The sequence below is a fragment of the Peromyscus eremicus genome, chromosome 23 (assembly GCF_949786415.1).
Source record: "Peromyscus eremicus chromosome 23, PerEre_H2_v1, whole genome shotgun sequence".
Lineage (NCBI taxonomy): Eukaryota > Metazoa > Chordata > Mammalia > Rodentia > Cricetidae > Peromyscus > Peromyscus eremicus.
Genome location: NC_081438.1, coordinates 35,190,082 through 35,216,222, shown reverse-complemented (window position 1 = coordinate 35,216,222; position 26,141 = coordinate 35,190,082). Strand labels below are relative to the sequence as shown.

The 26,141-nt window shown below is 48.5% G+C and overlaps 1 protein-coding gene across 1 annotated transcript in view; it reads right to left on the bottom strand.

The window, feature by feature from the left end:
• Trrap (transformation/transcription domain associated protein) overlaps positions 1-26,141 on the bottom strand; it is a 94,410-nt gene that overhangs the window by 28,762 nt on the left and 39,507 nt on the right. The window contains exons 28-50 of the mRNA XM_059249716.1: positions 25,963-26,059; positions 24,606-24,727; positions 24,206-24,376; positions 23,127-23,195; positions 18,684-18,803; positions 16,888-17,007; positions 15,813-15,977; positions 15,547-15,728; positions 14,834-15,032; positions 14,322-14,450; positions 13,655-13,921; positions 12,357-12,563; positions 12,066-12,224; positions 11,837-11,968; positions 10,129-10,239; positions 8,676-8,822; positions 7,427-7,640; positions 6,699-6,824; positions 4,124-4,270; positions 3,287-3,489; positions 2,595-2,716; positions 1,850-2,063; positions 89-268 (exon numbers count right to left, since the gene is read on the bottom strand). Of these exons, the coding sequence (XP_059105699.1) occupies positions 89-268; positions 1,850-2,063; positions 2,595-2,716; positions 3,287-3,489; positions 4,124-4,270; positions 6,699-6,824; positions 7,427-7,640; positions 8,676-8,822; positions 10,129-10,239; positions 11,837-11,968; positions 12,066-12,224; positions 12,357-12,563; positions 13,655-13,921; positions 14,322-14,450; positions 14,834-15,032; positions 15,547-15,728; positions 15,813-15,977; positions 16,888-17,007; positions 18,684-18,803; positions 23,127-23,195; positions 24,206-24,376; positions 24,606-24,727; positions 25,963-26,059 (3,603 nt within the window). The remainder of the gene's footprint in view (positions 1-88; positions 269-1,849; positions 2,064-2,594; positions 2,717-3,286; positions 3,490-4,123; positions 4,271-6,698; positions 6,825-7,426; positions 7,641-8,675; positions 8,823-10,128; positions 10,240-11,836; positions 11,969-12,065; positions 12,225-12,356; positions 12,564-13,654; positions 13,922-14,321; positions 14,451-14,833; positions 15,033-15,546; positions 15,729-15,812; positions 15,978-16,887; positions 17,008-18,683; positions 18,804-23,126; positions 23,196-24,205; positions 24,377-24,605; positions 24,728-25,962; positions 26,060-26,141) is intronic.

Below are 26,141 nucleotides of genomic sequence, written 5' to 3'. Positions count from 1 at the left end.
TCAGCTTTTGGGCAGAAACCAGTTCTGATGCACTGCTCTTGCCAACTCAGATCTAGTAGCAACTTTGCCCAGGCAGCCAGAGACTCACCTCTTCTTTAGACTCACTGTTCTCTCGCTCCCGAGGCTCCTGCTTGACGTGTGTGACCATGGCAAAGGCAGCTCGGTCATGGCTGTCGGCCAGGTTGATGACATTGGTAATGGAGGGGAGCATGGCTCCCTGGCAGCTGGTACCAATGGCCGTGCTCTTCTCACACACGGCCAGGAGGAGCTAGAGAGGATCGTGGGAAAGAAGACCAGTTTAAAGCGGATGCCTGGCACTGGGAGTGTGTGAACACCCAGACATCAGAACAGACGCTCACATACAGACAACCCAGGTCCACAGATCAGGTCACAGCACCCCCAGCCCAGGTTAGCTGCAGGCCTGAACTTGCTTTCCAGTTGCCCTTGGCCCAACTGCCTCTGGCTTAGCACCCTCCCCTCTGCCCCAGGCAGAGACCTCTGCTTTTCTACCCTCTACCCTCTTTCTCTCACTGCATGTGGCACTGCCCCAAGCCCAGCCCAGGGAACCTCCTAGGTCATCGGCAGACCCACCCTCCCACAATCATCTCTTTCCACACAGCTAGTCCCATGACTCTCCTCTCCCCCTGAACCCCTCAAAGACCTCTCACAGCCTCAAAGAAACAGTCCACACTCTTCCATGGGCTGGCGCACCTACGACCTTCCGTGGTATGACTGACCCTTGACTGCCTATGTGGCATCTTGTGTTCTCAGCACTTCCCCAAGACATTTCCTCTTGTAGCAGCCGCCGCATGGTCACTACAGGGCCACTGCTTACGCTGCCCCAGGCACCGAAGAAACACCAATTCTTCACACATGGGAACCGTGGCAACCAGCTGTCACTGAGGTCCAGGACACAGTTCCCTCCACCCATCAGAAAGAACTTAAGAACTGTTCGCCGCACTTGTCTCCAAGGGGAAAGCTGGTTTCACTCATTCTAGGTAAGCAGACAGGAATCTGCTTAGCACTAGTGACCTGACAAACCAGCACTGCCTGTGCCTGAAGCCTGTGGGTGAGAGTGGCCCCCGAGTCCTCCTGTGATCCGCATGGTGGACCTGCCTCTGCAGGCTGGACGTTCCAGACCACACACAGCTGCCGGCTGCCCCAGTGCCCAAACCCTCACACCAAGGAACCCAAAGCATGGGATGACAACCACAACATCTATTCAACTTTCTAGGTAGACAAATTTATGTGAAGAAGAAGGAATCTTTGCCCACTGAAGTTTCTTTCGGCTTTCTGATACAGTAAGATGAGAATGTTGTCTTAAGTCCTTACTTCTAATGATTAGCAGCAAGGCCTGTTTGTCTCCCCTGTAGTGGGACAAGAACAGGTAGGTGACGAGCTATTTCTATACCTCCTTGTGTTGTAGGATGCAACGGCTTGAGGAGAACAGTCCCCATAGGCTCACATGTTAGAATGCTGAGTCCCCAGTTAGTGGAACTATTTGGGAAGGATTAGGAAGTGTGGCCTTGTTGGAGGAGGTGTGTCACTGGGAAGGGGCTTTCAGGTTTCCAAAGACTTTTGCCATTCTCAGTGTGCTCTAAGCCTTGTGGCTTGAGGTATGTGAGCTCTCAGCTTTTCCTGCTGCCATGCCTTAGCTCCACCATTGTGGACTGTAACCCTCTGGACCATAAGCCCAAATAAATGCTTTCTTTCATAAATTACCATGGTCATGGTGTTTTAACAAAGCAATAGGAAAGCGATCGTTCACAGGATAACCCGCTGCCTTCTATGCCCCCTCAGAAAACCCCCAGGCTCTCTCAACCACAGAGGTCGAGTTCACCCACCCTACCTCAATGCACTGTTTGATCCAGAAATGGCTCCCCATGGCTTCCCAATTCTGGGAACAGGTGACATACAGCAGACGCTCATAGACACGGCGTTTCATAGAGTTGTCAAAAACCTCGAAAAACTTGGCCCTGATCAATGGCTGGGCACAGCGAAGCCCAGAGAGAAAGGCGGGCTCAAGCTTTGCAGTCAGCTCGCTGCCAGAAAGTGCCTCATCCCTGTAATGAGAGGAGGTAAGAGAGGACCTAAGAGCCAGGTAACACCCAGATCAGTGTTCAAGATGATGTCCACCAGCTCCCCAAACCAGCTCCGCTGCAATACCAAGCTGTGTGTCCACCATGAAGACTCTAGCAACACTTCGGCAAGGGCTCAGAAACGCTACCATGGCTGCCGGGAAGATGCATCAGTGCTTAAGACCACTAGCTGCACTTCTGGAAGAGCTGAGTTCCACTCCCAGATGGCTGCCTACAACCCTCTGTAACTCCAGTTCCAGTGGATCTGATGCCTTCTTCTAGCCTCTGAGGATACTTTCTGCACACATATACATGCAAGCAAAACACCCATACACATAAAAGAAATCTTAACCAAAAAAAAAAAAGACAAAGACAAAGAGATACCATCAAGGTATGTTACCTTAATATCAAAGTGAGTACTCAGTTTAGACGGAAGCACAAGATTTGAGTCATACTACACTGCTGAGTGGGGAACACACCACGGACCCACAGACAATGTGACCTGTGCTGAATTACCTGTAGACATAGTTAACAAGGTCCAAAAACTGGGCATTTAGTTCCAGGTCTTCTGGGAAACGTTTCTCTATGTAAGTCATCATTTTCACGAGCAAGATCGACTTCTCCCGGAGCGTAGGAGTCTACAAAATTGGTTTCCCCAAAGAAAGTGCCAATTACTTCTACTTGAAAAACCAAAAATCCAGAAGCATTTCACAGCCACCTGTCCAACTCTCCATGCTCCTGTTATTTTACCAATTACATCATTATTTACTGCAGTCAAGCGAGCTCATTTTTAAAGAGAAAAAAAATCAAAGATGGTTGTTATTATCTTTGGGTGCTCAAAGTCAAGACATGCTGGTAACTCCCCCTACCTCCACCTGGGTGACTCACTTTGGAAACAAGTCACAAGCTGCCAAGTACCCTGCAACATGGCAGGCTCTCACCAGCAGTGTTTCACAGCTCACCTCTACCGCCATTACAGAATAAACTTACAAATAAGATTCACGGAACATTTTAACAAGAGAAAAGCCACTGTGAGAAGAGCAGCCGGTGAACTCTTCATCAAGCAAAGCTACTGTGGGGACAATCCAACAGTGCCCTTGTTCCATGTGTGTAAGAAGGAAGGGTAAGAGGGGACCCGACTGTGTCTATGTTTCTGGGTTTCAGAGAGGGCCAACCCGGCAGAGTGGGGCGCCCTCCTGCCAGCTCACCTGATTGGCTGCCATTGGGGAATTATTCTTAACCCACTCCTCCACGATTTTCACCACAGCTCGGAGGATCTTGGCATCTGGGGATTTCTCGATGAGGGAGGTCAAGATGGTCTGGATGAAGTTCTTACGCATCTCCATGCTCATCACCGCCAGTCTTGTCTTCACAAGCTCGAGGCTCAGCATCACCAGCTCACTTGTTCCAGCTGTGCAGAGAAAGGACAAATACCTGGGTCCGGTCCCTACAGATGTACTTAAAGGAGCCACTGGCCTGCAAAAACCACTTACAAATGTTTTCTAAGCCTTTCTCCAGCAACCGGCACGCTGGGATCTAAAGCAATGTCACCTCTTTTTGGCTACATCTTGCAAAGTGCCCTCTCGAAGCCCCAAACACAAGAATGGGGGTGACAGAGCTGATGGGCCTGCACAGGCACCCCAGCCTCTCCACATCCTACCAGAAGCTACTTGGCACTCGGGTCCTGGGGGAGCCTTCAGCTGCTATGGGAAGCGCAGCCCACTGCTACCCCACCACCACCCAGTCGGTGGGAGTCTCGGCTCTATTCTGGAACCTGACTTCAGAAATGGCAGCTCTGATTAGACAGTCTGCCATAAAGCACTGTGATAACTCCGTGGTTGCAGTGAAGGTTCCCAGGACTCCCACTCTCAGCTGCTTTTCATTCTTACACTCACACATTTTAAACTAGATTTTTGGCCTAAGCCCTGTTTTGACTTCCAACCTGTCACAAGAGCCCATCATCACAACTTCCCATCACCCACAGCCCTCACTGCTCAGATGGCCCACGCGTCCCCGGAGAAAGGACACCAGCCCCAGGCTGTCACCTGCAGTTGCCTCAGTGCTGCCAGATGCTGCCTGCGGGTTCAAGTGCTCTCGGACCATCTTCTGCAGGGAGCGCATGAAGACGGAGATCAGCCTGTCGATGTAGCTTGGGTTGTTGCAGCAGGCCGACTTGAGGATCATGAGTGTCCCTGCAGGGCAGGAAGGGCAGTCATCTTACAAAGGAGAGACAATGGTGCTGGGAGACAGCTCCGTCAGCACGGTGCTCGCCTGGCACGCCCAGGGAGCCAAGTGTGACACCCTACAGCCAGAAATGGGGGTGCGCAGCTGTAATCCCAGCACTGCAGAGGCAGCAGACAGGAGGGTGCTGGGCCACACACACACACACACTCACACACACACACACACAAAGTAACAGCAAAATTAAGTAACAACAGTGTGCTTTTAAAGTGACCAACTCTGCCAGCCCTGTGAGTGCCTGGCCCCAGGACTCTGTCCACATTCTGAATCTTAACTCTGCCGACACTACCCTACAAAGCTGACATCTGTGCTTCAGTATAAAACACTCTTCTCTTCAGTTTTGGAACTCAAGTTTATGCTTTGACAAATTATCCTCAGTAAAGCTTTCTATCCCATGATGTTTGGGAGAAGGCAAAACAGGAAGTCCTTGGTGGGGGGAGGGAGGGTGAGTCTAGCTTGTCTGCACATGAACACGTTTGGAATTTATTTCATGCTTCTCTGAAAACTGCCCAAGATCAGAACAGGACACTGAGTGTCTGCCTAGAACTGATCTTTCACTAGTGAGGTCTTTAACATCATCTTGACCCTGACAGAACTTGAACTCTATTCCTGGGTCACATCACAGACCCGTCAGAGGGCATCTGTCATTTATAGGTGCCAACATCCCAGGTGTGGACAATTTCATGCTGTCCTTGTTAAAACCTGTTCTGCCTAGCAGCCATGGCACAGCCAGCCTGATTTTAAGACAAATAACAAAGTCCATGATGAAAATGGGATGTGTTGGGGCTGGACAGATGGCTCAGCGGCTAACAGCACTGGCTGCTCTTCCAGAGGACCTGGGTTCAGCTCCCAGCACCCATATGGCAGCTCACAACTGTCTGTAACTCCAGTCCAGGGGATCTCCACCCTCACACATGCAGGCAAAACACCAATGCACATAAAAATGAGTACTTTTAAGAAAGAAAAGAAAATGAGATGTGATCTGCTCCCCCTCCTCTAAGGCCATAGCAGTGACAGAGCTAAGTCCCCTAGACAAAAAGGACCAAGCACAGCCAGCTTCCCAGACCCACTTCATCCTGTGCCATCTCAGCCTGTGGTCACCTACAGAGGAGGGAGGCAGGGCCTACCTATGGGAGGTCACCCTACAGGAGGGCAGGGCACATGGGGTCACCCTACAGAGGGAGGCAGGACCCATGGGGGTCAGCTCTTCTTTGAGCACCTTGAGAATGACTAAGCAGAGATGTTCCTTCACCTTGTGATAGGAGCCAGAACATACAAGATGCTCCACTTAAAGTCACAAAAGCCCATCAGCTGGCTCTAGAGCAGCCAGGTGTGAACAGGAAGACCAGGTGTCAACAGAAAGACAGACTAATTAAACCAAATACACCTGGGACCTGAATTCCAGAGAACAAATCGCCAACTTTGGAAGCAATGCATTTTTGTGAAATTAATTAACTAAAATTATTCAGAATACAGGTTCAGACACAAGACTTTCATAACCAGGGTGGTTTACAAATGTTCTTACGTATAGAAAACAATAAATAGGAATCAGAAAGCTAACAGTCCCAGAACCACTGCTGGGCAGCCCCAGCTCCAGGGGAATCCTGATGCCTCTGGCCTCCTTGGGCACACCCTGTACCTCACATGCACAAATGCTTAAACATTATTAAAACTAAAATAAGTCCAGGAGGTGTTGGCACACGCCTTTAATTCCAGCACTCGGAAGGCAGAAGCAGGAAGATCTCTAAGTTTAAGGCCAGCATGGTCTACAGAGTGAGTTCCAGGCCAAGACAACCAGGGCTACACAGAGAAACCTTGTCTTAAGGGGGAAAAAAAACCACCCCCTCTTTAAGAAAATTAGGTACAAAAAGAAAATGATACATGCCAACCTATTAGTACTTAGTACTAATGAACTGAGAGACTTATAGGTAACTTTTATTTAGTTTAAATAAAAATATTGATTTCCCAAGTTTTACACAAAGACAATACAATATGATAGGGAAAAAAAAATTATGATACCAACCCAATTCTAAGCTGAATAAGGACTAGAGTGATAACGGGCAGGGAGTCTAAGCTGTAATTCTGAGAATCTGGGGCACTTATTCAGCTGTGCCGATCATCTAGGTCTGTTGCTCTCGGACAGGGACAAGTCTTGTGAATGGCTGACTGGCGAGTGGACACAGCCAGAGGACAGCATCCCAGCAGTGCACAGGCAACTCCCTTCAAACCAAGTGTACACTGGGGCCGAGGCAAGGACTCAGGGAGCATGAGTGCTGGACAGCCCAAAGCCCCTCCTCCCAGGCTCTCCCAAGACAGCTGTCAGGGAGCAGGGACCACAGTCCAGTGAACCACTGCTGGGCAAACCACGCAAGTACTCACCAAAGAGCTGGGAGGGGTTCGCGTTGGTGGCCTTCTCATAATTAGTGAGTCCTTCGTAGATGACCTTCCCGACGGCCGCGTAGAGGCACTCCAGCTCTTCGTACTTGGAGGCCACACTCGAGGTGCCTGAAACAGAGGCAGGGCAGGCAGCTGGGGTCAGGGCTGTTAGGCCGCCAAGCCCCCAGATCAAGCTCCAGGTGTGGCGTGTGCAGCACAGTGCCTTTCCTTCCAGCACAGAAGAGTGTGCACCTCATCGCTGTCACACCAAGGACACCTCTCATCCTGACGGCTCTAAGTGCACTTAATGAGCACACGTACAATTCAAGTTGCCGATTGTTCAACATTTGTTATAATACTAAAACTAACTTCCCTCAAATACCTGAAAAAAAAAAATCCAGCAGATGAAGATATGAACTTCAAAACAGAAACAAAAAAAATGTTACCATTAAGTTTTCAAGTCAAATAATGTTTTAAAAGAGAGATTGAGGGACTAGTCATGGTGGCACATGTCTTTAATCCCAGCACTCAGGAGGCAGAGGTAGGCGGGTCTCTGAGAGTTCAAGACCAGCCTGAGCTACATAGTGAGACCCTGTCTTAAAAACGAAACAAGAAAGTAACATCGAGAGGAAAACAATATCACTAAGGACTAAAGGATGAGTACTCTCAAGCAACAGTCTTGGACCCACCAGTCTCCTGCAGAGCAGAGGCGTGTGGGAAGGGTCGCTTACTTGGCTCTGTAGGGAAAATGCTCATCAGGCGAGAGAGGAGGCTGTGGACGGCTCGAAGCACTTTGGTGTTCCCACAAGTCATGCAGGCTGCAATGCCCCGCTGCAGGGGCTTGAAGCTGCTGAGGATGGCTGGTGACTGTAGCACAGTTAGCAGGAAGTTGAGCACTTCCAATCCTGTGCAGATATTCCCATAGTTCACCTGGTTCGGCTGTTCCTGCAATGGGAAAACAGGCCACAGAGTTCTGAAACTACATGTCATCAAGTGTTTGGAACTAAGTAAAAACCCAATGAAGAATGAACATGGGTACTGCTGTCACAGCATGTGGCCACCATGCACAGTAGGACTTTTATAAGGCTGTGTCCTCTAGAATGTGACGTAAAATTTTAAACTTCTTTACAAGGTCATTAAGACATTAGAAGTCAATATTAAATATCACTTAAATCACTAAAATTTGGACTAAAATGGAAAGGTATTATAATGCAGAAGGCTTCTGTTGGCCTGCTTACTTAAAATACAAAAATCCACCCCAAGGGAAATGTTTTCCAAACTGCATCATGCAACCAATGTACTAGTTGATGATACTATTAAAAACAAAAACTGTCTGTAGGAAGCATAGACATGGCTTCTGGAAACTTCCATTCCCGTGGTTTACACACATTATCGTGTACATACAGCAGTGAGGTCAGCAGCATGAGCCCCTGTAGCTTTTAAACCTCGGACAGCAGTGTTTAACTCTTTGTGGACCCAAGCAGCAGGTGTCTATGCTAGGCCTTTTAAGTCCAAGAGTGAAAGAAAGGAAAAAAGCCATGTGGTAGAACATAGATTAATAAAAATATGGGTTAATTTAATAAGAGCTAGTGGGACAAGCCTAAGCTCAGGCTGAGTTTTCATAATTATTAAGTCTCAGCCGGGCAGCAGTGGCGCACGCCTTTAATTCCAGCACTCGGGAGGCAGAGCCAGGTGGATCTCTGAGTTTGAGGCCAGCCTGGTCTACAGAATGAGATCCAGGACAGGCACCAAAACTACACCGAGAAACCCTGTCTTGAAAAACCAAAAACACAAACAACCAAAAAAAAAGAAATATGAAAGACACTGTTGATTTAGTCTGAGCACTCTGGGCTGACTGAGACCTGAAGACAGAGTGGAAGAGGCCACAGAGCGGGCACACATCAAAACTGAGTTTTAGACTCAGAAGCGATGTCCACACCAGGCCAGGTGACAGCATCAACTTACAGCCCCCACACCTACCACAGTCATCAGCAGCTTGTCGAACCACTGCAGTTTGAGCTCGGACTTGGACCACATATCTGGCCGTAAAGCAGTCTTGAGAAGGTTCACACAGCGGCGAGACAGCACCTCTCCAGGCGACCCTGCAGTGTTGGTGTTGTCATTGACCTACAAAAATGCCAAGGGGTTGGTCACTGAAGACAAGCTTACAGGTACAGGGAGAGCGACACTGTTCTCAAATGTCCCTGCACCCATGCATCCCAGCCCTCTGCCTTCCATGCATCTCCCAACACCTGGCTTTCCTTCTCCCTCTGGTCTCTTCAGCCCCACACTCCCCTGCAGCAGGTGTCTGCAGTACTCGAGAGCAGGGCCTCCACTCCCAGAAGAGGATACCCGCACCCAGAACCCCTCGAAACGCAAGGAAACAAGGAATCTTCCGGCTGGACAGCTCAGGATTCTTCACAACTCGTAGCAATCTCCGGCATTTCACAAAACAGTGTTTTGTTTGACAGTTTTAAGGACTGAGTAACCCAGCCCCAAATTAAAACAATTCATGTTTTTGAGACTTTGTGTGTCTGAGTGTTTTGCCTGCATATACATCAGTCTACCTGCAAAGGCCAGGAGAGGGGTTGAACCCCCTGGAACTGGAGGGACACAGAGTGAGCTACAATGTGCGTGCTGGGAACCAAACCAGGTCCCATGGTGTAGACAGTGCTCTTAACTATTGAGCCATCTCTATGGCACGCAACCCCCTCCCCTGAATTTTTTTTCTAAGGAAAACTTTATTAACATTAGATTTTGGAAAACAAAAATGGCAGGTTACAGAACTAGATTCCCAGCAACTCAGTGAGAACATAAATACTGATGTGACCGGTGAGCACAAGCTATAAGCACTGCTACAAGTAATTACAAGCTGCACAGATCCCTGGAGACTGGTCAACTCAACGCCATGAGCTATGCTCCATGCCCAACTTAATATAGCAAAGAAAACAAGGACGTGGACTACTTAACTATGCCAAGACACAAACTGTAAGATATGCTGGGCTGTGGTGGCTGGGTGGTAGGGTGCTTGCCCCCAAGCCTGACGACCTGAATTTCCATGTGATGGAAAGAGAACTGACCCCCACACATTGTCCTGTGACTTCTCTGTGACATATTAAATAGATGCTAATTTTCCCCCAAGTCATGCCATTATTTCATTAAGACCAAAAGGAGAAATTGGGGGCAGACATGCCTACCAATAAAAAGACAGGCAGCCAAGTGTGGCACACACTTCTAATTCCAACATTCAGAAGGTTCAAGGAGGAGGATTATAAATCAGAGGCCAGCCTGAGAGACAGAGCAAACTCCAGAAACATAAGGCAAGTCTAACATCAGAACAATCTGGCATCAAGGCGGCAGCCTTGCTCTCAGGCCCGGACACAGACTCCATGCTGCAGGGTCACTAAGCAGCTGCTGTTATGCAGTCCCATACCTGGCAAGCCACTCGGATGAGGAAGTTCACCACGGTGTCCGTGTGTTGCTTGTCAATGGGCTTGGAAAGAAGAGAGTCGGCTCCCGGCAGTGACTGGCTCCTCCCAAACACCTGGGAAAGGATTGTCCTTTAGAGTGGGAAGGGTCTTCACAGCAGTCATCCCCCACAGGGTGCTGACTCAGCCTGCCAGCTGACAAGCACTGGCACTTTCCAGACTGTGGGCATGAAGGACTCCAGGAGAGGACCTCTGCTCTGTGAAGCACACAGTCCTGGCAGGGGCACTAACTGGCAGTGAGGAGGACGGCTCACGTGACAGACAACCAGAGGGAACATGGCCGTGAAAAGATGGGGAGTGCCTGAGAAGGAGCTGGTGGCAAGGGAAGAAACGTCGGAGCAGCAGCAGAAGTGTAGAGGAGGCTTGGAGCCTCTGACTGAGGGAAGACCTGCCGGAGGGCAGAGTGAAAGGGATGTGCGCCACCAGCAGGGCTCTGTCGAGGACCAGCAAGGCAGTCTGACCTCATTTTTAGTTTTAAATGATCAAAATATTCATGAAGTAGTCACAAAACCAGTACAGAGGTCCGGCACACCCTTCACCCTGCTTCCCCTCATTTAAGGTAGGGAAAAAAGCTTTTGGTATTGTGCTTTGTGAAAAGCATTAGCAACAGTGAGAGAAATGGGAGCAGCCATCGGAAGAGGGAGGGAGCTGCAGAACTGACTCACAGTGCAGGTGATGGATGCTGGGGACAAGTAAACAGACAGGGCCGAGAGGAGAGGGTCCAGGTTTCCACTTAGTCCCGGGCAGTTGTGGAAACACCTAAGCAGGTAGGCCAGCAAGAGCTGGACAAAGTAGTGTCAGCAAGGCCGGTGCCCACAAGCCCAATGCCAGGCAAGAACAGAGCTCAAGGCTCCCAGGGCCATCATCCTAACCAGGAGTGAAGAGATGATGCCCAAGACCCTCTAGGAGGCTGCTCTCAAAAAATAAAAAACCAGATGAGTCGTCCTTTTAAAAAGAAAGTGGTTGGACAGTGGTGGCGCTTGCTTTTAGTCCCAGCACTCAGGAGGCAGAGACAGGCAGATCTCTGAATTCAAGGCCAGTCTGGTCTACAGAGCAAGTTCCAGTACAGCCAGGGCTACACAGAATAACGCCGTCTAAAAAAACTCAACGACAACAAAAAAGTGGGCATAGTGAACATATTCTCAACATTTTCACTTCAAGAGTGTTGTTTTGGTTTCTGGTTTGCTATGAGCAGGACTCAGAGCCTTACACATGCTGGGCAAGCTCTCTCTAGTCAGCCATACCTCCAGTCCTTCACAGAGACATCCTAGGCAGGTGCTCTACCACTGAGCCACCCCACCCCAGCAGGTGTCTACTGGGCGCTCACCCCAAGCCCTACTGCTAGACTCTAAGCAAGCACTCCATCAACAGGCGTGTTCTCAGCCTCGCACTGTAGAGCCTAGGCTGTGACACCCCAACGTCCTCTTGTGGCCTTTATTGCAAATAACTAGCAGACTCCTGCTGGTCCTACGCCAGTGAAGGGGAACGTCAGGAGACGGGAAGGACCTCCGGTGAGTGTTGTGCCCTGGGGCCATTGCAGTTCCCAGCTGCTCTTGAGCAGGTGGCCCAAGAACATGCATGGCTCGACATGCATGGCCGAGATGCAGCGTCCCGGAGGACGGCGGGTACACGGAGGAAAGCACAAATTCTTACTGCACTGATGGCCCCGGTGGCTGCCCTGAAGCGTTTCACCTCCTGTGCAGAATCTACAGACAGTCCTCTCTTAATGGATGACACAGAGTTGACGCCCTCTCCACTCGAGTTTGGGTCCATGTCAGAATCCGGCTGTGTGAAAACACACAGACACACCAGATTTTATTGACTGGTTCCCAGGAGAAGTGCAAGAGCAGTGAGAGATGACAGCAAAGGCCGAGAGTCCTACCTGCTGGTCCTTGATCCTCTGCAGCTCCCACTTGATAACGACTTCAGACAGGTCCACAGCCAGCCTCCTTTGCTCGATGGTGACACTGGGGGTGAAGCCCAGCCTCTGCATGGCACTGACCATGTGCTGTACCAAGTGGTGCCGCACCGGGTAGTATACCTGCAGACACAGGGGCCAACACGGCCTTAGCCTTTACTGAAAGGTGAGTGGCCACCCCTGTCATAGAAAAAGCAGGGGCTTGCAGCCAGCATCTGAGACTGCCCCATGCACCCCTGCTGTCCCTTCACATACTTTGAAGTGCTGCACTATGAGGTGGAGAATGTGCACCAGCTGTGGGACCGTGTGGCCTTCCTCCACGATGATCTTCCTGGTCCAGTGCGTCAGCATCTGGTGGCCGTCCTCCATGCGGGCTGGCACGGCTGGGGTCAAAATGGCCATCGCTTGTCTCACAATCGCTCGGGCTTCCATTGCGTGAGCCTTGAGAAGACTGTGGAAAACCTAGAAAAAGAAATGCCAGTTCCAGGGCATCTGATGCCCTCTTCTGTTCTCTGTGTACATTGCATACACATGATACATGTTTGTATGTGTATGTATGGACATGCACATATACATAAACACATAATGCACACATACCATGTATGTACACACACACACACACACACACACACACACATACATATACATATACATACATGCAGGCCAAACTCTCCTACATAAAATATTTTTAAGGTTGTTTTACAGGAAGGTCAGAACTAGAAGCCCACAAGATGACTAGGCACATTAAGGGCCACATAAGCCTGACGACCTGAGTTTAACCCCTAGAATCCACATAAAGATAAAGGAAACAACTCACGATGTTGTCTTGTAAGCACCCCCACATACATCTCTCTCTCTCTTCAACACACACACAGAAACAGCAAAGTGAAATAAACAGTTCAAAATCAGAAAGCTGAATGCACCGAGCAGGGGTGTCTGAGGGGATGTGAGTAGAGGTGTGATGTGAGCAGGGGTGTCTGAGGGGGCCGTGAGCAAGGCTGAAAAGAAACACGCGGCAGAGCAAGCATCCCGGGATGGCAGAGCAAGCATCCCGGGATGGGGTGGCTCACACCGTGGAGTTTGTCTTTAAAGCCCTCCCGGTTTCTCAATGTGAAAACACACACTACCACAGGTCTTCGGTTACAAACACTGGTGCTGCTCCAGTGAGCACCCTGGGGTGTACTCTGACACCACCTTTCCTGCTCTGCACTTTCTTCTCAAACTCAACTCCTGTCCCTGTTCATAATGGCTTCCACCTGGGGACTGTCAAGCAGGAGGACCACTGGCAGGTTAGGACCTGTCTCATCAACTCCCGGGACATCATCCTCAACTGTTTTCCACTACAGTTTTGATTATTCATTAAGAGAGTCCGAGAGTGATGGTTTCTTATAGTTTCTGTAAGGCAGGAATGGGTAACTCCCCACCGTTTTGGTTTGTTTTTTAAAGTCTTTGAGAGGATGACAGGAAAGGAGCAGATGACTGTCCAGACAGCAAGGAGTACCGTGGGAGACCAGGGAAGAACATGAGGGGACAGAGGGAGCCCTGCGAGGCACCTGGAGGACGATTTTCTTATGAATGGCGAATTTGGCGATGATATGCGCCAGCAGCAGGTGTCCGCTGTATTTGCAGGCGGGATCCACACAGGCCTTGGAGAGCAGGCAAGGCCACGCGAAGGTCATCAGACGGCGCAGCTTGCTGTTGCGGTTCTTGTTGTTGTCATGGATGTGGTGGGGGGCATGCTCCACTAGCAACGTGGCGTACTGCAGGAGGTAGATACGCAGGGAATCCAGCATGTCTGCTTGTTTCTCAGGGTCCAGGACCTGACATGGAAGCAGGAACTCACTTTAGATTTTTATTATGATCATACAAGTCTGATCCTTAAAAAATAAACCTTAAAATATTCTTTTGCGGGCTGGAAAGATGGCTCAATGGATAAAGACACTTGTTGCCAAGGCTTACAACCTGGGTTCAAGTCCTGTAAGCCACATGGTAGAAGGACTGAACTCCCTCAAATTGTCCTCTGACCTCAATTTGTATTCATACGTGTGTGTGCACACACACATACACAGACAGACAGACAGACAGACACACAGACACAGACACACATGTGAGGTGAGGGAGCCCCAAGGAAAACCTCATTCCCACAAACCCCTACCACAGGCATACACATTCACCCATCTGCAAGGGCTCGCCACACAGAGGTGCTCCTGGGGACGCCACCTTGGTTATAAACACACTGGTAATGCTCTCTGGGTTGTCTCCTTCTGGATTAGGAGGTCCTAAGAGTTGTTCTCCTTCCCCCTTCTCAAAGCTGTACAAGAAAGCAGGATTCAAGATGTGCTGCAGAACCTAGGGAAAGAAAAACATGAAGTGGAACAGAGCTGTGCGAACTTTTTGTGGTGATGTGGGGGTGGGGGTGGGGTGGGCAAAGCAGAAGCATCCTGCATCATCAAGGTAGGACCTGATCAAGAGCAACTGTTCACCTTGACTTCTAGTCAAATGGCAACTGCCAGAGGCAGCCTGAAACTTCAGAAGGAGTGCCCACCTCAGCCTGGCCTTCCCTCCTCCCTTCAGACAAGCTATTCTGAATACACGGAAAGGAGCTGTCTGGTCACTCAGCAGTGGCTTCAGCAAGACCACTCACCAGCCCACTACGTAAGCCTCTGCAGCGCTGCGGCGGTTCGGGAAGAGCCCTGGCACGTGCCCCCACCTCCTGGTAAGGATGGGCTCACCTTTGCTTTCAGTTCATCTCCAAAGTTGGGGTCATTAAACTCGACGAAGCGGAAGAAGAGGGCGCGCTTTTGAGCGATGCTGTAATTCTTGGGGATCTCTTCTTCCATATATTCTTTCAAGAAGGTCATGTTGCAGAGGAAGCGACCAGTGAAGGCTCGGAGTAGCTGGAACAGCAGCTCTATGTCTCCATAGTTCCTTCTGAAGGGCCAGGACAAAGAAGAGGTTAGCTTAGGGCTAACTCTGTAACTAGACAAAACCCAGGTTTGCGCCTTTTCCCTGTCTTTTTCCATTTCTCATCTGTGTGGCATGCATGTGTGTACGCATGATTTTACATGTGTGTAGGAGGCCCAAGCTCGATGTCTTAAATCATCTCAGATTGCTTTTCTCTCCTTCAAACCTGGAACTCACTGATTAGGGTCAATCTTGCTAGCCAGCTTGCCCTGGGGATCCCATCTTTGCTCTCTGCCTTCTCAGGCTGGAATTACAGCCAGGCTGCCATTTCTATGGGTTGCTGGGGATCCAAACTCAGGCCCTCATGGGTGCAAATCATTGAATTGCCCTCCTCAGACCCTTGACTCACATTTTAAAGACTTGAGTTACCACCCACCATCTGTAACAAATCTGACCACACTATCCAAGGATCTGTAGACCAGGCACATCAGTGACAAGGCCACAATCTAGGTTTTTGGACAGAGGAAGTCAATGCACCTACTTGCAATAGTTCAGCAGACAGAAGGCCAGAAGCTTGGGCTCCTTCCAGTTGGTGGCGGCCATGTTCTCTTTGCGGTGTCTTTCTTGAAAGGTCTCACTTACCCACACTCGCCTCAGCTGGCTCACCAGAGAGTGCTGATTGGCCAGCCAGGCGTCATCGTTTTTAACTATGATGCTTATGATCTGTAAGGAGAGAGGAGATCACCACCAGGGGCCTGCAGCTCTGCTTGACCAAAGGGGCTTTGGGTTCTCATGAAGATGTGCTACCTTGATGGCCTGGAACTGGAGGTCCAGGCGCATGTTACTGGTGCTGGGTGAGCCAGGGCGGACCGCGGTCTGTGCTCCACCAGGCAGCAGCAAGGTGATGAACCTGTTGGGGTTTGCTGCCAACACATCCCTCAGAGGTCGGGCGTCTTTGTGTTTTAAGAAACTCTGAAAGTAAAAGAATGAAGAAGGCTGCTTGGATCAGATCCAACTCACAAAGGTGGGAAGATACAATTCCTACCACTCCTGGCTGGTCATTTCTTCAAAAAGGCAAACAAGAACAAAAGCCTCCTTTCAGAAAAGCTGTTGCTGGCTGGGAGTGGTGGTGCTCACCTTTAATCCCAGCACTCAGGAGACAGAGAACAGCCAGTCCCAGGACAGCCAGAGCTACACAGAGAACGCCCCCTCCAAAAAGTTAAAAAACAAAAAGATGCTGGGCTGGAGAGATGGCTCAGCAGTTAAAACCACATCTGCTCTTCCTTCCAGAGGTCCTGAGTTCAAATCCCAACACCCACATGGTGGCTCACAACCATCTATAACTGTAGTCCCATGAGATCCAAGGCCCTCCTCTGGTGTGCAGATGTACATGCAGACAAGGCATCCACATACGTAAATAAATCTTAAAAAACAACAGGAGGATGCTTTCAGGACCAACAAATCAGCTCAGTGGGTAAAGAAGCTGCCACTGAGCCTGACGACCTGAGTTTGATTTCTGGGAGACACGTTGTGGATGGAAATATCCAATTCCTGAAAGCTATCTTCTGACCTTTATAGATGCAATATGGCATAAACACATGCATAAACACACGCATAAATATAGTAAGAAAAAAGTGGCATTTTCCAACAGCAATCCCATTTTTGGGTTGTGAATTTATAAGCCTAACTGTATTCGTTTGTTACAACCACCCAAATCCTCCCAACTAACTCTTGGGTTGCAGCTTTGCAGATGTTCCTGACATCCAGACCTCTGAGAAACACAAAGCCAGGACACTCAGTGGCGACACATGAGCCTTTTGAGGCTGAGCACACTGGCTGACAGCACTCTGCAGGGACCCACAACAGTCACACAGGTTCCTACCATGAACATTCGGCTCCACTGGGGGTCGTTCAGTGTTGCTTCCATCATGAACAGCTCTACTGTCTGCGAGGGATGCCGCGTCAGAAACTTGATAAGAGGCTCTCTGAATGGACTGCCCGCCTACAAAACACAGGGCAGAAATGCAACCTACACCATCCTTCTTAAGGCCATTCCAGCAGTCACCACGGTAACAATGCAACCCCCTCCAACCGTAACTAAGTATTAATACCAATATCCTTATATTATCCATTTTTCTCATGCAAAGCATTTTAACAAAATGAGCCAGGCACAGCAGAGCAGTCCTGTTGTCCCAGCGCTTGGGAAGCTAAGTGCAGAGAATGGCTCCAAGTTTAAGTACATACAGCTGGAATACTTAGGAAGACCCACAAGTTGTTCTCTGTCCTCCACACTTACACTGTGGCATGTGTATGCCCACACAACACACAAACAGGCAAGGAAAAAAATGGTGCTTTCCAGCAATTGCTGTTTTGTTTTTTAAAAAAGACCCCATGTTGACCCCAATGCCAGACACACGCTCCTCTCAGCCTTAATCAGAGAAGGTCTCTCTATAACTAACAACAAAGACGGGGGTTGGGGATTTAGCTCAGTGGTAGAGGTTGGTCCTCAGCTCCCAAGAAGAAAAAACAAAAAACAAACAAACAAAAAAACCCCAATGATGTAGAGACTCAGGCAGCTCAAGGTGTCGAGAGTAAGGAGAGATGAGTCCTAAACAGGGCATTCTCACTATCCCCTCTAGGGCGCAGAGGTGGTTGTGAAATCAGCAACAGAAAAATAAAACATGTAAGTCAGAAACAGGGAGATGGATGGGGCCTAACCAACTCGGTGGTGATCTCACAGGGGCTGAGGCTGCATAGGAGTGGGCCTGTCGATAGGCAGTCACGGACAAAGCTGTATCTCATGGGCCCCACCCCTCTCTGCAGGACTATTAGCTACTGATGGATTCTGGGAGATGAGGGTGTCACGATCTTCATGACTGACATGACTAGTGAGCCCACCAGGTTCCAGTGGATCATTTCATGCCTGTGGTCACTAGGTCGGTCCTGGTTAAACTCGATGGGTCACAAAACAATACCAAAGAAAGAGGCTGTTGGTAGGAGGGAGGATTGACAGGAGCGGGAGGGAGGTAAGAAAGGGTGCTGGGTGAAATTAATCATGATGTACTATATATACATGTATGAAATTGTCAAAAAACAAATTCAATTGATTCTTTTTACATAAATCCCCCTTAAAGGGAACAGTTCTTTTTTTTTTTTTAATAATCTATTTAAATTTATTTTCTGTGCGTTGGTGTGAAGATATGAGATCCCCTGGAACTAGAGTTTCAGACAGTTGTAAGCTGCCATGCATGGAACTGGGAACTGAACTCCGGTCTTCCAGAAGAGCAGCCAATGCTCTTAACCACTGAGCCATCTCTCCAGCCCCTTCAATTGATTTTTAAGACACAAAGTCTAAACTGAAGGAAAAAAACCACCAAAACTAACTAAATAAAACCGTTTTCAGCCACACAGCTACTGGTGTGTTTGCCCACGCTCCAGTTCACACAGGAACATGTTAACAGCGTTATGAAGGTGGTCTGGTCAAACTCAGTAGGTCACAACACAACACAACAGAAAGACATGAAATTGGAGGGAGTATGAAGGGCTACATATGATCAGAATGTATTGCATATGGTATGAAACTGTCAAGTGAATACATTTTAAAATAAATTACAAAATAAAAATACTACAAGCAATAGATGGAAGGCAAATCAGAAGTAACCCGCAGTCTGGCCGTACCTCAATCAGCATGGCGCGCTCCGTCTTCATCACAACCTCTAACAAAGGTTTGACCAGCGTTTGAGGTGCAGCTGGGATCAGATGGAAAAGGTTTATAATCGCCGAGCAAATCTTCATTTCCTAATGAATAAAATCAGAAACCATAAACAGGTCAATGAGCTTCGTGAATGGAGAGAGCAATCACTACAGACCCTGCTACCATCTAGCTACATTCACAAGGCTGGCCACCGAAGCAAAGAGTCAACATGGAAAAGCCACAACTTACCAGGATGACATCACAACTCTGTTTTGTCCTGAGGAAACTCACTGCCCTCGACCTTCAGCTCATCTGTCTCTGGGGGATAGGGCTCAGTGTGCCTGATGTGTGTATTATGCCTTTTGTTTTCAGGACACTGACAAGTGGCAGAGCTGACCCTGTGTCACCTAGCTAGCCCTTCTCATGGAGGCAGGGACCCTCAGTCATCCCGAGGTGTGAGAGTGCCATCCACTTGTCATGTGTACTGCTAAGACACCAAGTTCTGAGAGCACAGAATCTTTCTGCCCTCAAAACCCAGCCTTCAAGGAAGTTAAAAAAAAAAAAAAAATGTTTATCCAGAAACTAAACCCCATAGTGAGTAATGACTGGGATTGGTGATGAGCATCTGTCAGCCAGGCTAGAGAAAAGCTGACAAATGGCTGTGCTGGGTCTTGTTAGTGTGTGGGGGCTCCTGAGCTTTGCACTGTACCATGTGCAGACCACTCGGTGCTGGGCTGCTCCAAGGGTCATCCCAACACCCCAGTCTCAGGCCAGTTTTTCTTCTGCTGTTAAGGGACATTTCTCCCTGGCTGCTAGGTAGGGAAGAGCCCAGAGGCGCCACCATGTTCCATGTGTGAGCTGTGTCTGTGGCTCTTAGGGACAAAATGGGGATGACAGACACTGGCCAGCAGGAGCCTGATGCAAGGATGAGATGCTGCTTAAACATCAAAGCAGGAAGCGAGCTGTAAATAAACTGCTCAGTATCACTCTACCTCACTTTTAAGGCTTTAAAGAGAGCATACTCTCTCCTGGAGTTACATTTAAACAATGGTAATTCATGCCATATAATTTTTTTTTTCAGCAGAAATACTGAAAAATTCTCCTTTGCTTTCTGTTAAGACTGCCAGAAGGTGTTCTCATCCCCATTTTGCAGAGAAGGGGAAGCTGAGCTCGGCTGTCCAAGGACACAGTGCTGTAACTGTATCAGTGTGTGGGTATGCATGAGAGCAGGTGTGTGTGTTAGGAGAACAGCTTCTTTCTAGTCTGAGGGAACTGGTGAGTCGTCAAGGGACAGAGGGTGCAATCATCCCCAACTTGTGGCAGGCCTGGACATCCTGTGAGGATTCTTCTCAGGAGGCTGCTGGAGGCCTGCACTTGTCATGACATTAGGACAGGGGAGTCTGTTCAGTCTCAGCTAGCATTGAGAGACTGCAATTCTGACACACAGAAAACACAAGAACTTAGGATCTGGCTTAAATGTCCTAATAGAGAGAGAAGAACATGCTTGGCATCCGGACAGTTCACAGCAATGATACTACGACAGCTCCGCCACAGACAAGACAGTACAGGTCACCGCACTCAAGGGCACAAGGCACTCTGTCCACTACAGGGTCACAACACAGCTAACAAAGTCACGGCAAAACCAATGCGACAACGACCCCCTCCTGCAGCTGCACTGCAGTTCTCACCTCTACCCCTTCCATGGCAGGCTGAACCAAAACAAAAGGCACAGCATGAAAAAACGGGCAACCAAACGGTAAGGAGACAAGAAAAAGGAAAAATCAAAAGTGTTCTTCACATTGCAAGTCATAACTGACTTAGATAAGGTTGCTCTCACCTCAAACTGACAGAATGGAGACAAGGAGCACCTCCCGCACTCTGAAATGCTCTCCTGAGGATGGGGAGGAAAATCATCTTTTTCTATTGATGTCATTGACAGAGAAACTTCCCACATACTCAAACACAGGCAGGGTTATTGGGGTTAACAAGACAGTACAGGCACGATAATCAGAAAGCACACAGTAGTTAGCCGCTCTGAAGCAGAAGGCACGCCTTCCACCCTCCTATGTCAGCAGCCCTTGTACAGGGTCTCACAGACTGGGGTCCCTTCCTAAGTCAGAAGTTAAAATTGACCTTTCCAGAATTCTTGTGCAAGGAGAGAAATGGTAAGACTTTGTTGTATGCAAACACACTTTAAAGACTTCCTTCTCAGAGTGAATAATTCAAGATTTTATGTCAAGTGCTGAAACAGTTTTAAAAACAAGGAGAAAAATTCTTCCCCAGCTCAGCAGGAGAGAACCAGGCACTACAGCCTCATCCCCCAGGCATGTCTAAGCCCCTAACCCAGGAAGAGCACTTGGCCATTAGTGCAACACCCTCCCCCGCAGAGCATTAACTGCCAACCTGAGACAGCCTAGTGTCTCACCTGAGGGACTTCCCACATCAGTCTGGCCTGTGGGCATATCTGTGGAGAATTGCTTCCATTAACTGGTACAGGAGGGCCCAGCCCACTGTGGGTGGTATCATGGGAGCCAGTCTGGGAACAAGCTAGCAAATTGTGTTCCTCCACGGGTTCTGCTTCACGTTCCTGCCCTGACTCCCTCAGTGATGGTGTGTTAAGCTATAAACTGAAATAAATTCTTTCCTCCATTACTTGTGTTTGGTCAGAGTATTTTATCACAGCAACAGAGAAAAAACTAGAGCGTCCCCAGAGGTGGGCTATGTGGTCAAGCAGTCTCTGTAAACCAGCACTGTGGGTGTGTGCACAGGTGTCACACATGGTCTGTGTAGGCTTAGTGTCAAAGAGGCCACCAAGACATGGAAGATACCAAAGCTCCATCCCCAGAGAAATCAAATTACAGAGGAGCTTGTGTTTATCTTTCAATCAGCTATGCATGTATTCAAGTATGGCGTCTAACTAAGAACTCAAGAGCTGAGCAGTGGCCTGGCCCTGGGTGGAAATAATAAAGCCATGGTCACCCACTCTGCCCCGCTGTTCACGCAGGGCACTCACTGCACAAGGACAGTGCCCCATGCATGGGGACATGTCTATACCCTGCTTTCTCAACCCATACCTCCAAATAACATTCTACAAAAGTTCATAGTATTGTTTTAACCCAATAGAAGTAATTTACTCACACATTAGATTTCCGGCTTTTTGTTGTTGTTCTTAAACATTTTTCTTAGTACATTCATTTATTGGATGCAGGCACACACCAGGGTATGTTGTGGAAGTCAGAAGACAACTTTTAGGGTCCCAGGGACTGAATTCAGGTTGTCAGGATTCATGACTAGAGCCTTTAACTAGCTAAACCATCTCATGGGCCCTCTGATTTTGGAGAGTTAATTTAAATGTCTTTTCTAGAACTGACTATGTGTTTTTTAAGATCCAGTTTATTTTTTGAAGGTCTGTGTGGGTATCTAAGCGATGAGATGGGAGAACCAGCAGAGTCTGGCTACACCCACCCCAGGGCTCAGGCTCCATCAGCTCTCTCTGCTCTACTCTCCTACCTGACCTCATTGGATTTTTAATATACAAGTAAGAAATCTTCCCATGGGCCTTACAGGAAAGAAGTTTAAAATCCTGGTTGACCTCTGCTTAGCTGGCACCTCAGAAGCAGTAGAAACAGGACACAGAAACAAAACACCTTGAATACAGGACGTTCAAAACAAACGACACAGTAAAGCCAAAAAAAAAAAAAAAAAAAATTCCGGGTTGGACTGAGGCAACGCATCCAACAAGGAAGCACAGGGGACAAGAGCCATGCCCAGGGGGGTCCGGTGAGGGACCCACTATCATACTTAGAGAAAATACTGTAAAAATTAGCATATACAATTTTAGAGTCAAAACAGCAAAAAAGCTGGCATTTTTAAGAGACAAGAGACTTTCAGGCCAGACATCAGATACTTAGTTATATTAGTTTCCCTGGAAACAATGTCGATTTGCTGTGTGCGCTAGTCATTTCATTTGTAATAAACAACAGAGGTGCGAGGAGGCTGTTCCTAGAAAATACCCATGCAGGTATTCATGGAATGCTTTAGTAAGTCCCAACAAATTTTGTTGCTATCGGGCACTTAGTTAGACACCAGGAAGTGACTGCCAACTGCTGAGCGAAGGGAAGCAATGGAAAGGAAAACTGGCTGGGAAGGACCACCATGTAACAAACAATAGAGAAGATACAACCTTACAGAGGCTAGTAAAATGGAAGCATACTGTATACTTCTGGAATGCTCGTCAACAGAAACGTCACATTAAAATGAGCAAAAGGGAGATCGGAAAGAAACATAAAGGAGGTTGTTCAGCCATTAGGAGCACTACAGCACACTGCACATCAACTGTGATCTCTATTTCTGGCGTGCATCACCATTAACTGCCAATATCAGCTGTAGAGCGTGGGCACCCTCCCACAAACAAGCTAGTCACTCACGTTTCCGTCACTCCTCTGGCCCCCTTTGTGGGTGATGACCACCACTTCCATCCACTTGCGCAGATGTTGCTGTTGAAAAGAGGAAAAACCACATCCTCAGAACAACTTCCCGGGAAATCCTGCCCTTCAGCAGAAACCTGCAGTCATTGATCTCCCTGTGCTCCCATTACAGAAACAGTCTAGTCATCCAGCAAGAGACTGACAGGTGTGGGGTCTTGTTCTGGAACAAAAGGCTGAGCTTCAGCTGGAGGCATCCTGACTGGCACCAGAGTTCCAGTTCCCACCACTGTTGTCTGGATTCCGTGCCAGACTGGGGAGGAAGCAGAGACTTCATCTGGACCAGGAGCTTCAAGGTCCGTGCTGTGCACAAGCCCATGAGTATTTATGAGAGGTGGGGCTGGGGCTGGGGCTGAGGGGCTCTTGTAGACACTGGGACGTCTGAGGGGCTGGAGGGAGAGAGAGTGGGCTCTGCTCTAGGAAGATGAGCGCCAAGGGCTCTGCCAGCTACTGTGGCTGAAGGGAACCTGGGGGGGGGGGGAGGTAAGACAAACATGGATTCCTTTTGATCAGAGGCTGGAGAAAGGACTCCATTTGGGGATCTGTTAATGAACGAGGTGTTGTGAAGCTCAGTAACACCATGTAGAAGCCCCAGAGCAGCGATAAAAAATAATGGTATGCTAATGGACAAAGCATGTAGATGACTGAAGACCTGAAAAAACTGTCACAAGTCCTATGACAAATGCAGACCACCTGGAAGGACACACAGGCCACTTTTGGGAGGGGAGACAGGGCGGGGGAGAAACTGAGTATTTTTACACCTTTTGGAATTTGTTTTATTTTTTTGAGACAATGTCTTACTGTGTAGCTCTGGCTGGCCTGGAACTTGCTGTGTACACCAGGCTGGCCTCAAGCTCACGGTAATCCACCTGCCTGTCTCCCAAGAGTGGTACTAAATGAAAGAGTGTACCACCATACCCAGCCACCTTTTGCATTTTAAACCGTATGAATGTTGTTTATTTCTACAAGTCTTTTCATTTATTCAGGGTTTTATGGAATAAGTTTATATCCATATATCTTACCATCATCTGATCGCAAAACTTATCGTTGAAGGAATTGGGGAAGAGCCGAGTAACAGAGGTCAGCCGATTCACGACATTCAGTGTCAAGCTCCGATAATCTCCCAGCATCATCAGCAGAGGCCGCATGTGCGTATGAATCTGATCGACTTCTATGGTGGCACCTTCCAAAAACTAGTCAAAAAGGAAAGTTACCCAGAGAAACAGGTGGCAGACAGAGTAACGGAATTTACCAACTCCAACAGGGAATGTCAGTTTACCCTTGGGAAAAGGGAGCACGGATTTCAGGCATCCCAGGAAGTACTGACAGACTGGAGCTCAGCCTTACTGTGTTTCAAGATTCTTTACGACATGGGCAGAGATGCTGCAGCCCAAGGATTCCAGGTGTGGCTCACATACTCACCTTCCTCATGCAGGCTTCTCCAGCCTCCTGCAGCTCACTGTTGGTGGAGTTGAGGGCCTTGAAGAGTGCAGCGATGATTTTCTCCCTGGACTGCGGTAGGTAATTGCAGGCAGCGAGGGCATCTTTGGGGAGAAAAATAAGTACAGTTTTTATTATTCACCCAAGAAACAACTCAGTAATTTTCTTCACTAAAGGATCCTACCAATGACAAGCCATTAGCCCTCCCTCCTATTGGCTGCCATGAGAAAGACAAAAGAGCTGGGCTTGGTGGTGCACGCCTTTAATCTCAGCACTTGGAGCCGGGGCAGGTGATCTCTGAGTTCAAGGCCAACCTGGTCTACACAGCAAGTTCCAGGACAGTCAGGACTACACAAGGAAACCTTGTGTCAAAAAACAAACAAACAAAGACAGAAGAATATTCGATCTTCCATTAAATTGGTCCGTGGGGTACTTTCTTGGTTAATGATTAATGTGAGAGGGCTCAGCCCACTGTGGGCGATGCCATCCATGGGCAGGTAGCCTTGGGGTATATCGGAAAGCAGGCTGAGCAGCCATGGGGAGCAGGCAGTAAGCACTCCTCCATGGCCTCTGCTCCAGCTCTGCCTCCAGGTTCCCTTCACCATGGATTGTAAACTGTAAGATGAAATAAACCCTCTCCTCCAAGTTGCTTTTGGCCATGTTCTTTACCACAGCAACAGAAACCTAACTAGGACAAGGATTAACCAGTCCTGATGTAGCACATTTCCCCGAATTTTCATTTCATTAAAGCTCATTTGTGGTGAAAACTGAGAGGTAACGGGATTCAAACACTCTTTCTGTCATTCAGAACCCTCTAAAGGGGATGGGAGAGAGAGTTCAGTTGCTAACTGTGCATACTGCTCTCAGAAAGGATCCAACCTCAGTTCCCAAAACCCACATAGGCTAGCTCACAACCTCCTGTAATTCCAGCTCTAGGGGAGTGAATGTCCTGTTCTGGCCTCCACAGGCATCTGCACACAGACACACACACTAATAAAAATAAATCTAAAAAAAAGGGCTGGGCAGTGGTGGTGCATGCCTTTGATCCCAGCACTCAGAAGACAGAGGTAGGTGGATCTCTGAGTTAGAGGCCAGCTTGATTCAAGAAATTCACAGAATAAGGGTTTAATGCAGAGAAATTGTCCATTTATTGAAGATAAAACTATTTACTTAAATCCTAGCAATGTTGGTACAACTTGACAACCAACACAATTTCTGATTCTATCTTTGAAAGACCACACAAGACTAGACATTTTAGGTTAGCTACGATGAAGGTTGCCAGATCCTTTGTATGACCATTCCACGCTCTACAGCTTGATTCTCACAGGCATGCACTTACTTAACGCCGCGATCCGTAAAGGCACGAGTGACGGAAGGCTTTTGTAACAGGGCAGCTTGGTCAGAGCCGCATCCTCCGCCTCACACAAATTCAGCAGCTAGCACAGAAAAAAGAAGCTTTCAGTTTGTCCCACTTCTCCGCAGGGAACAGAAAGATTCCGAGTTACACACAGCATCAAT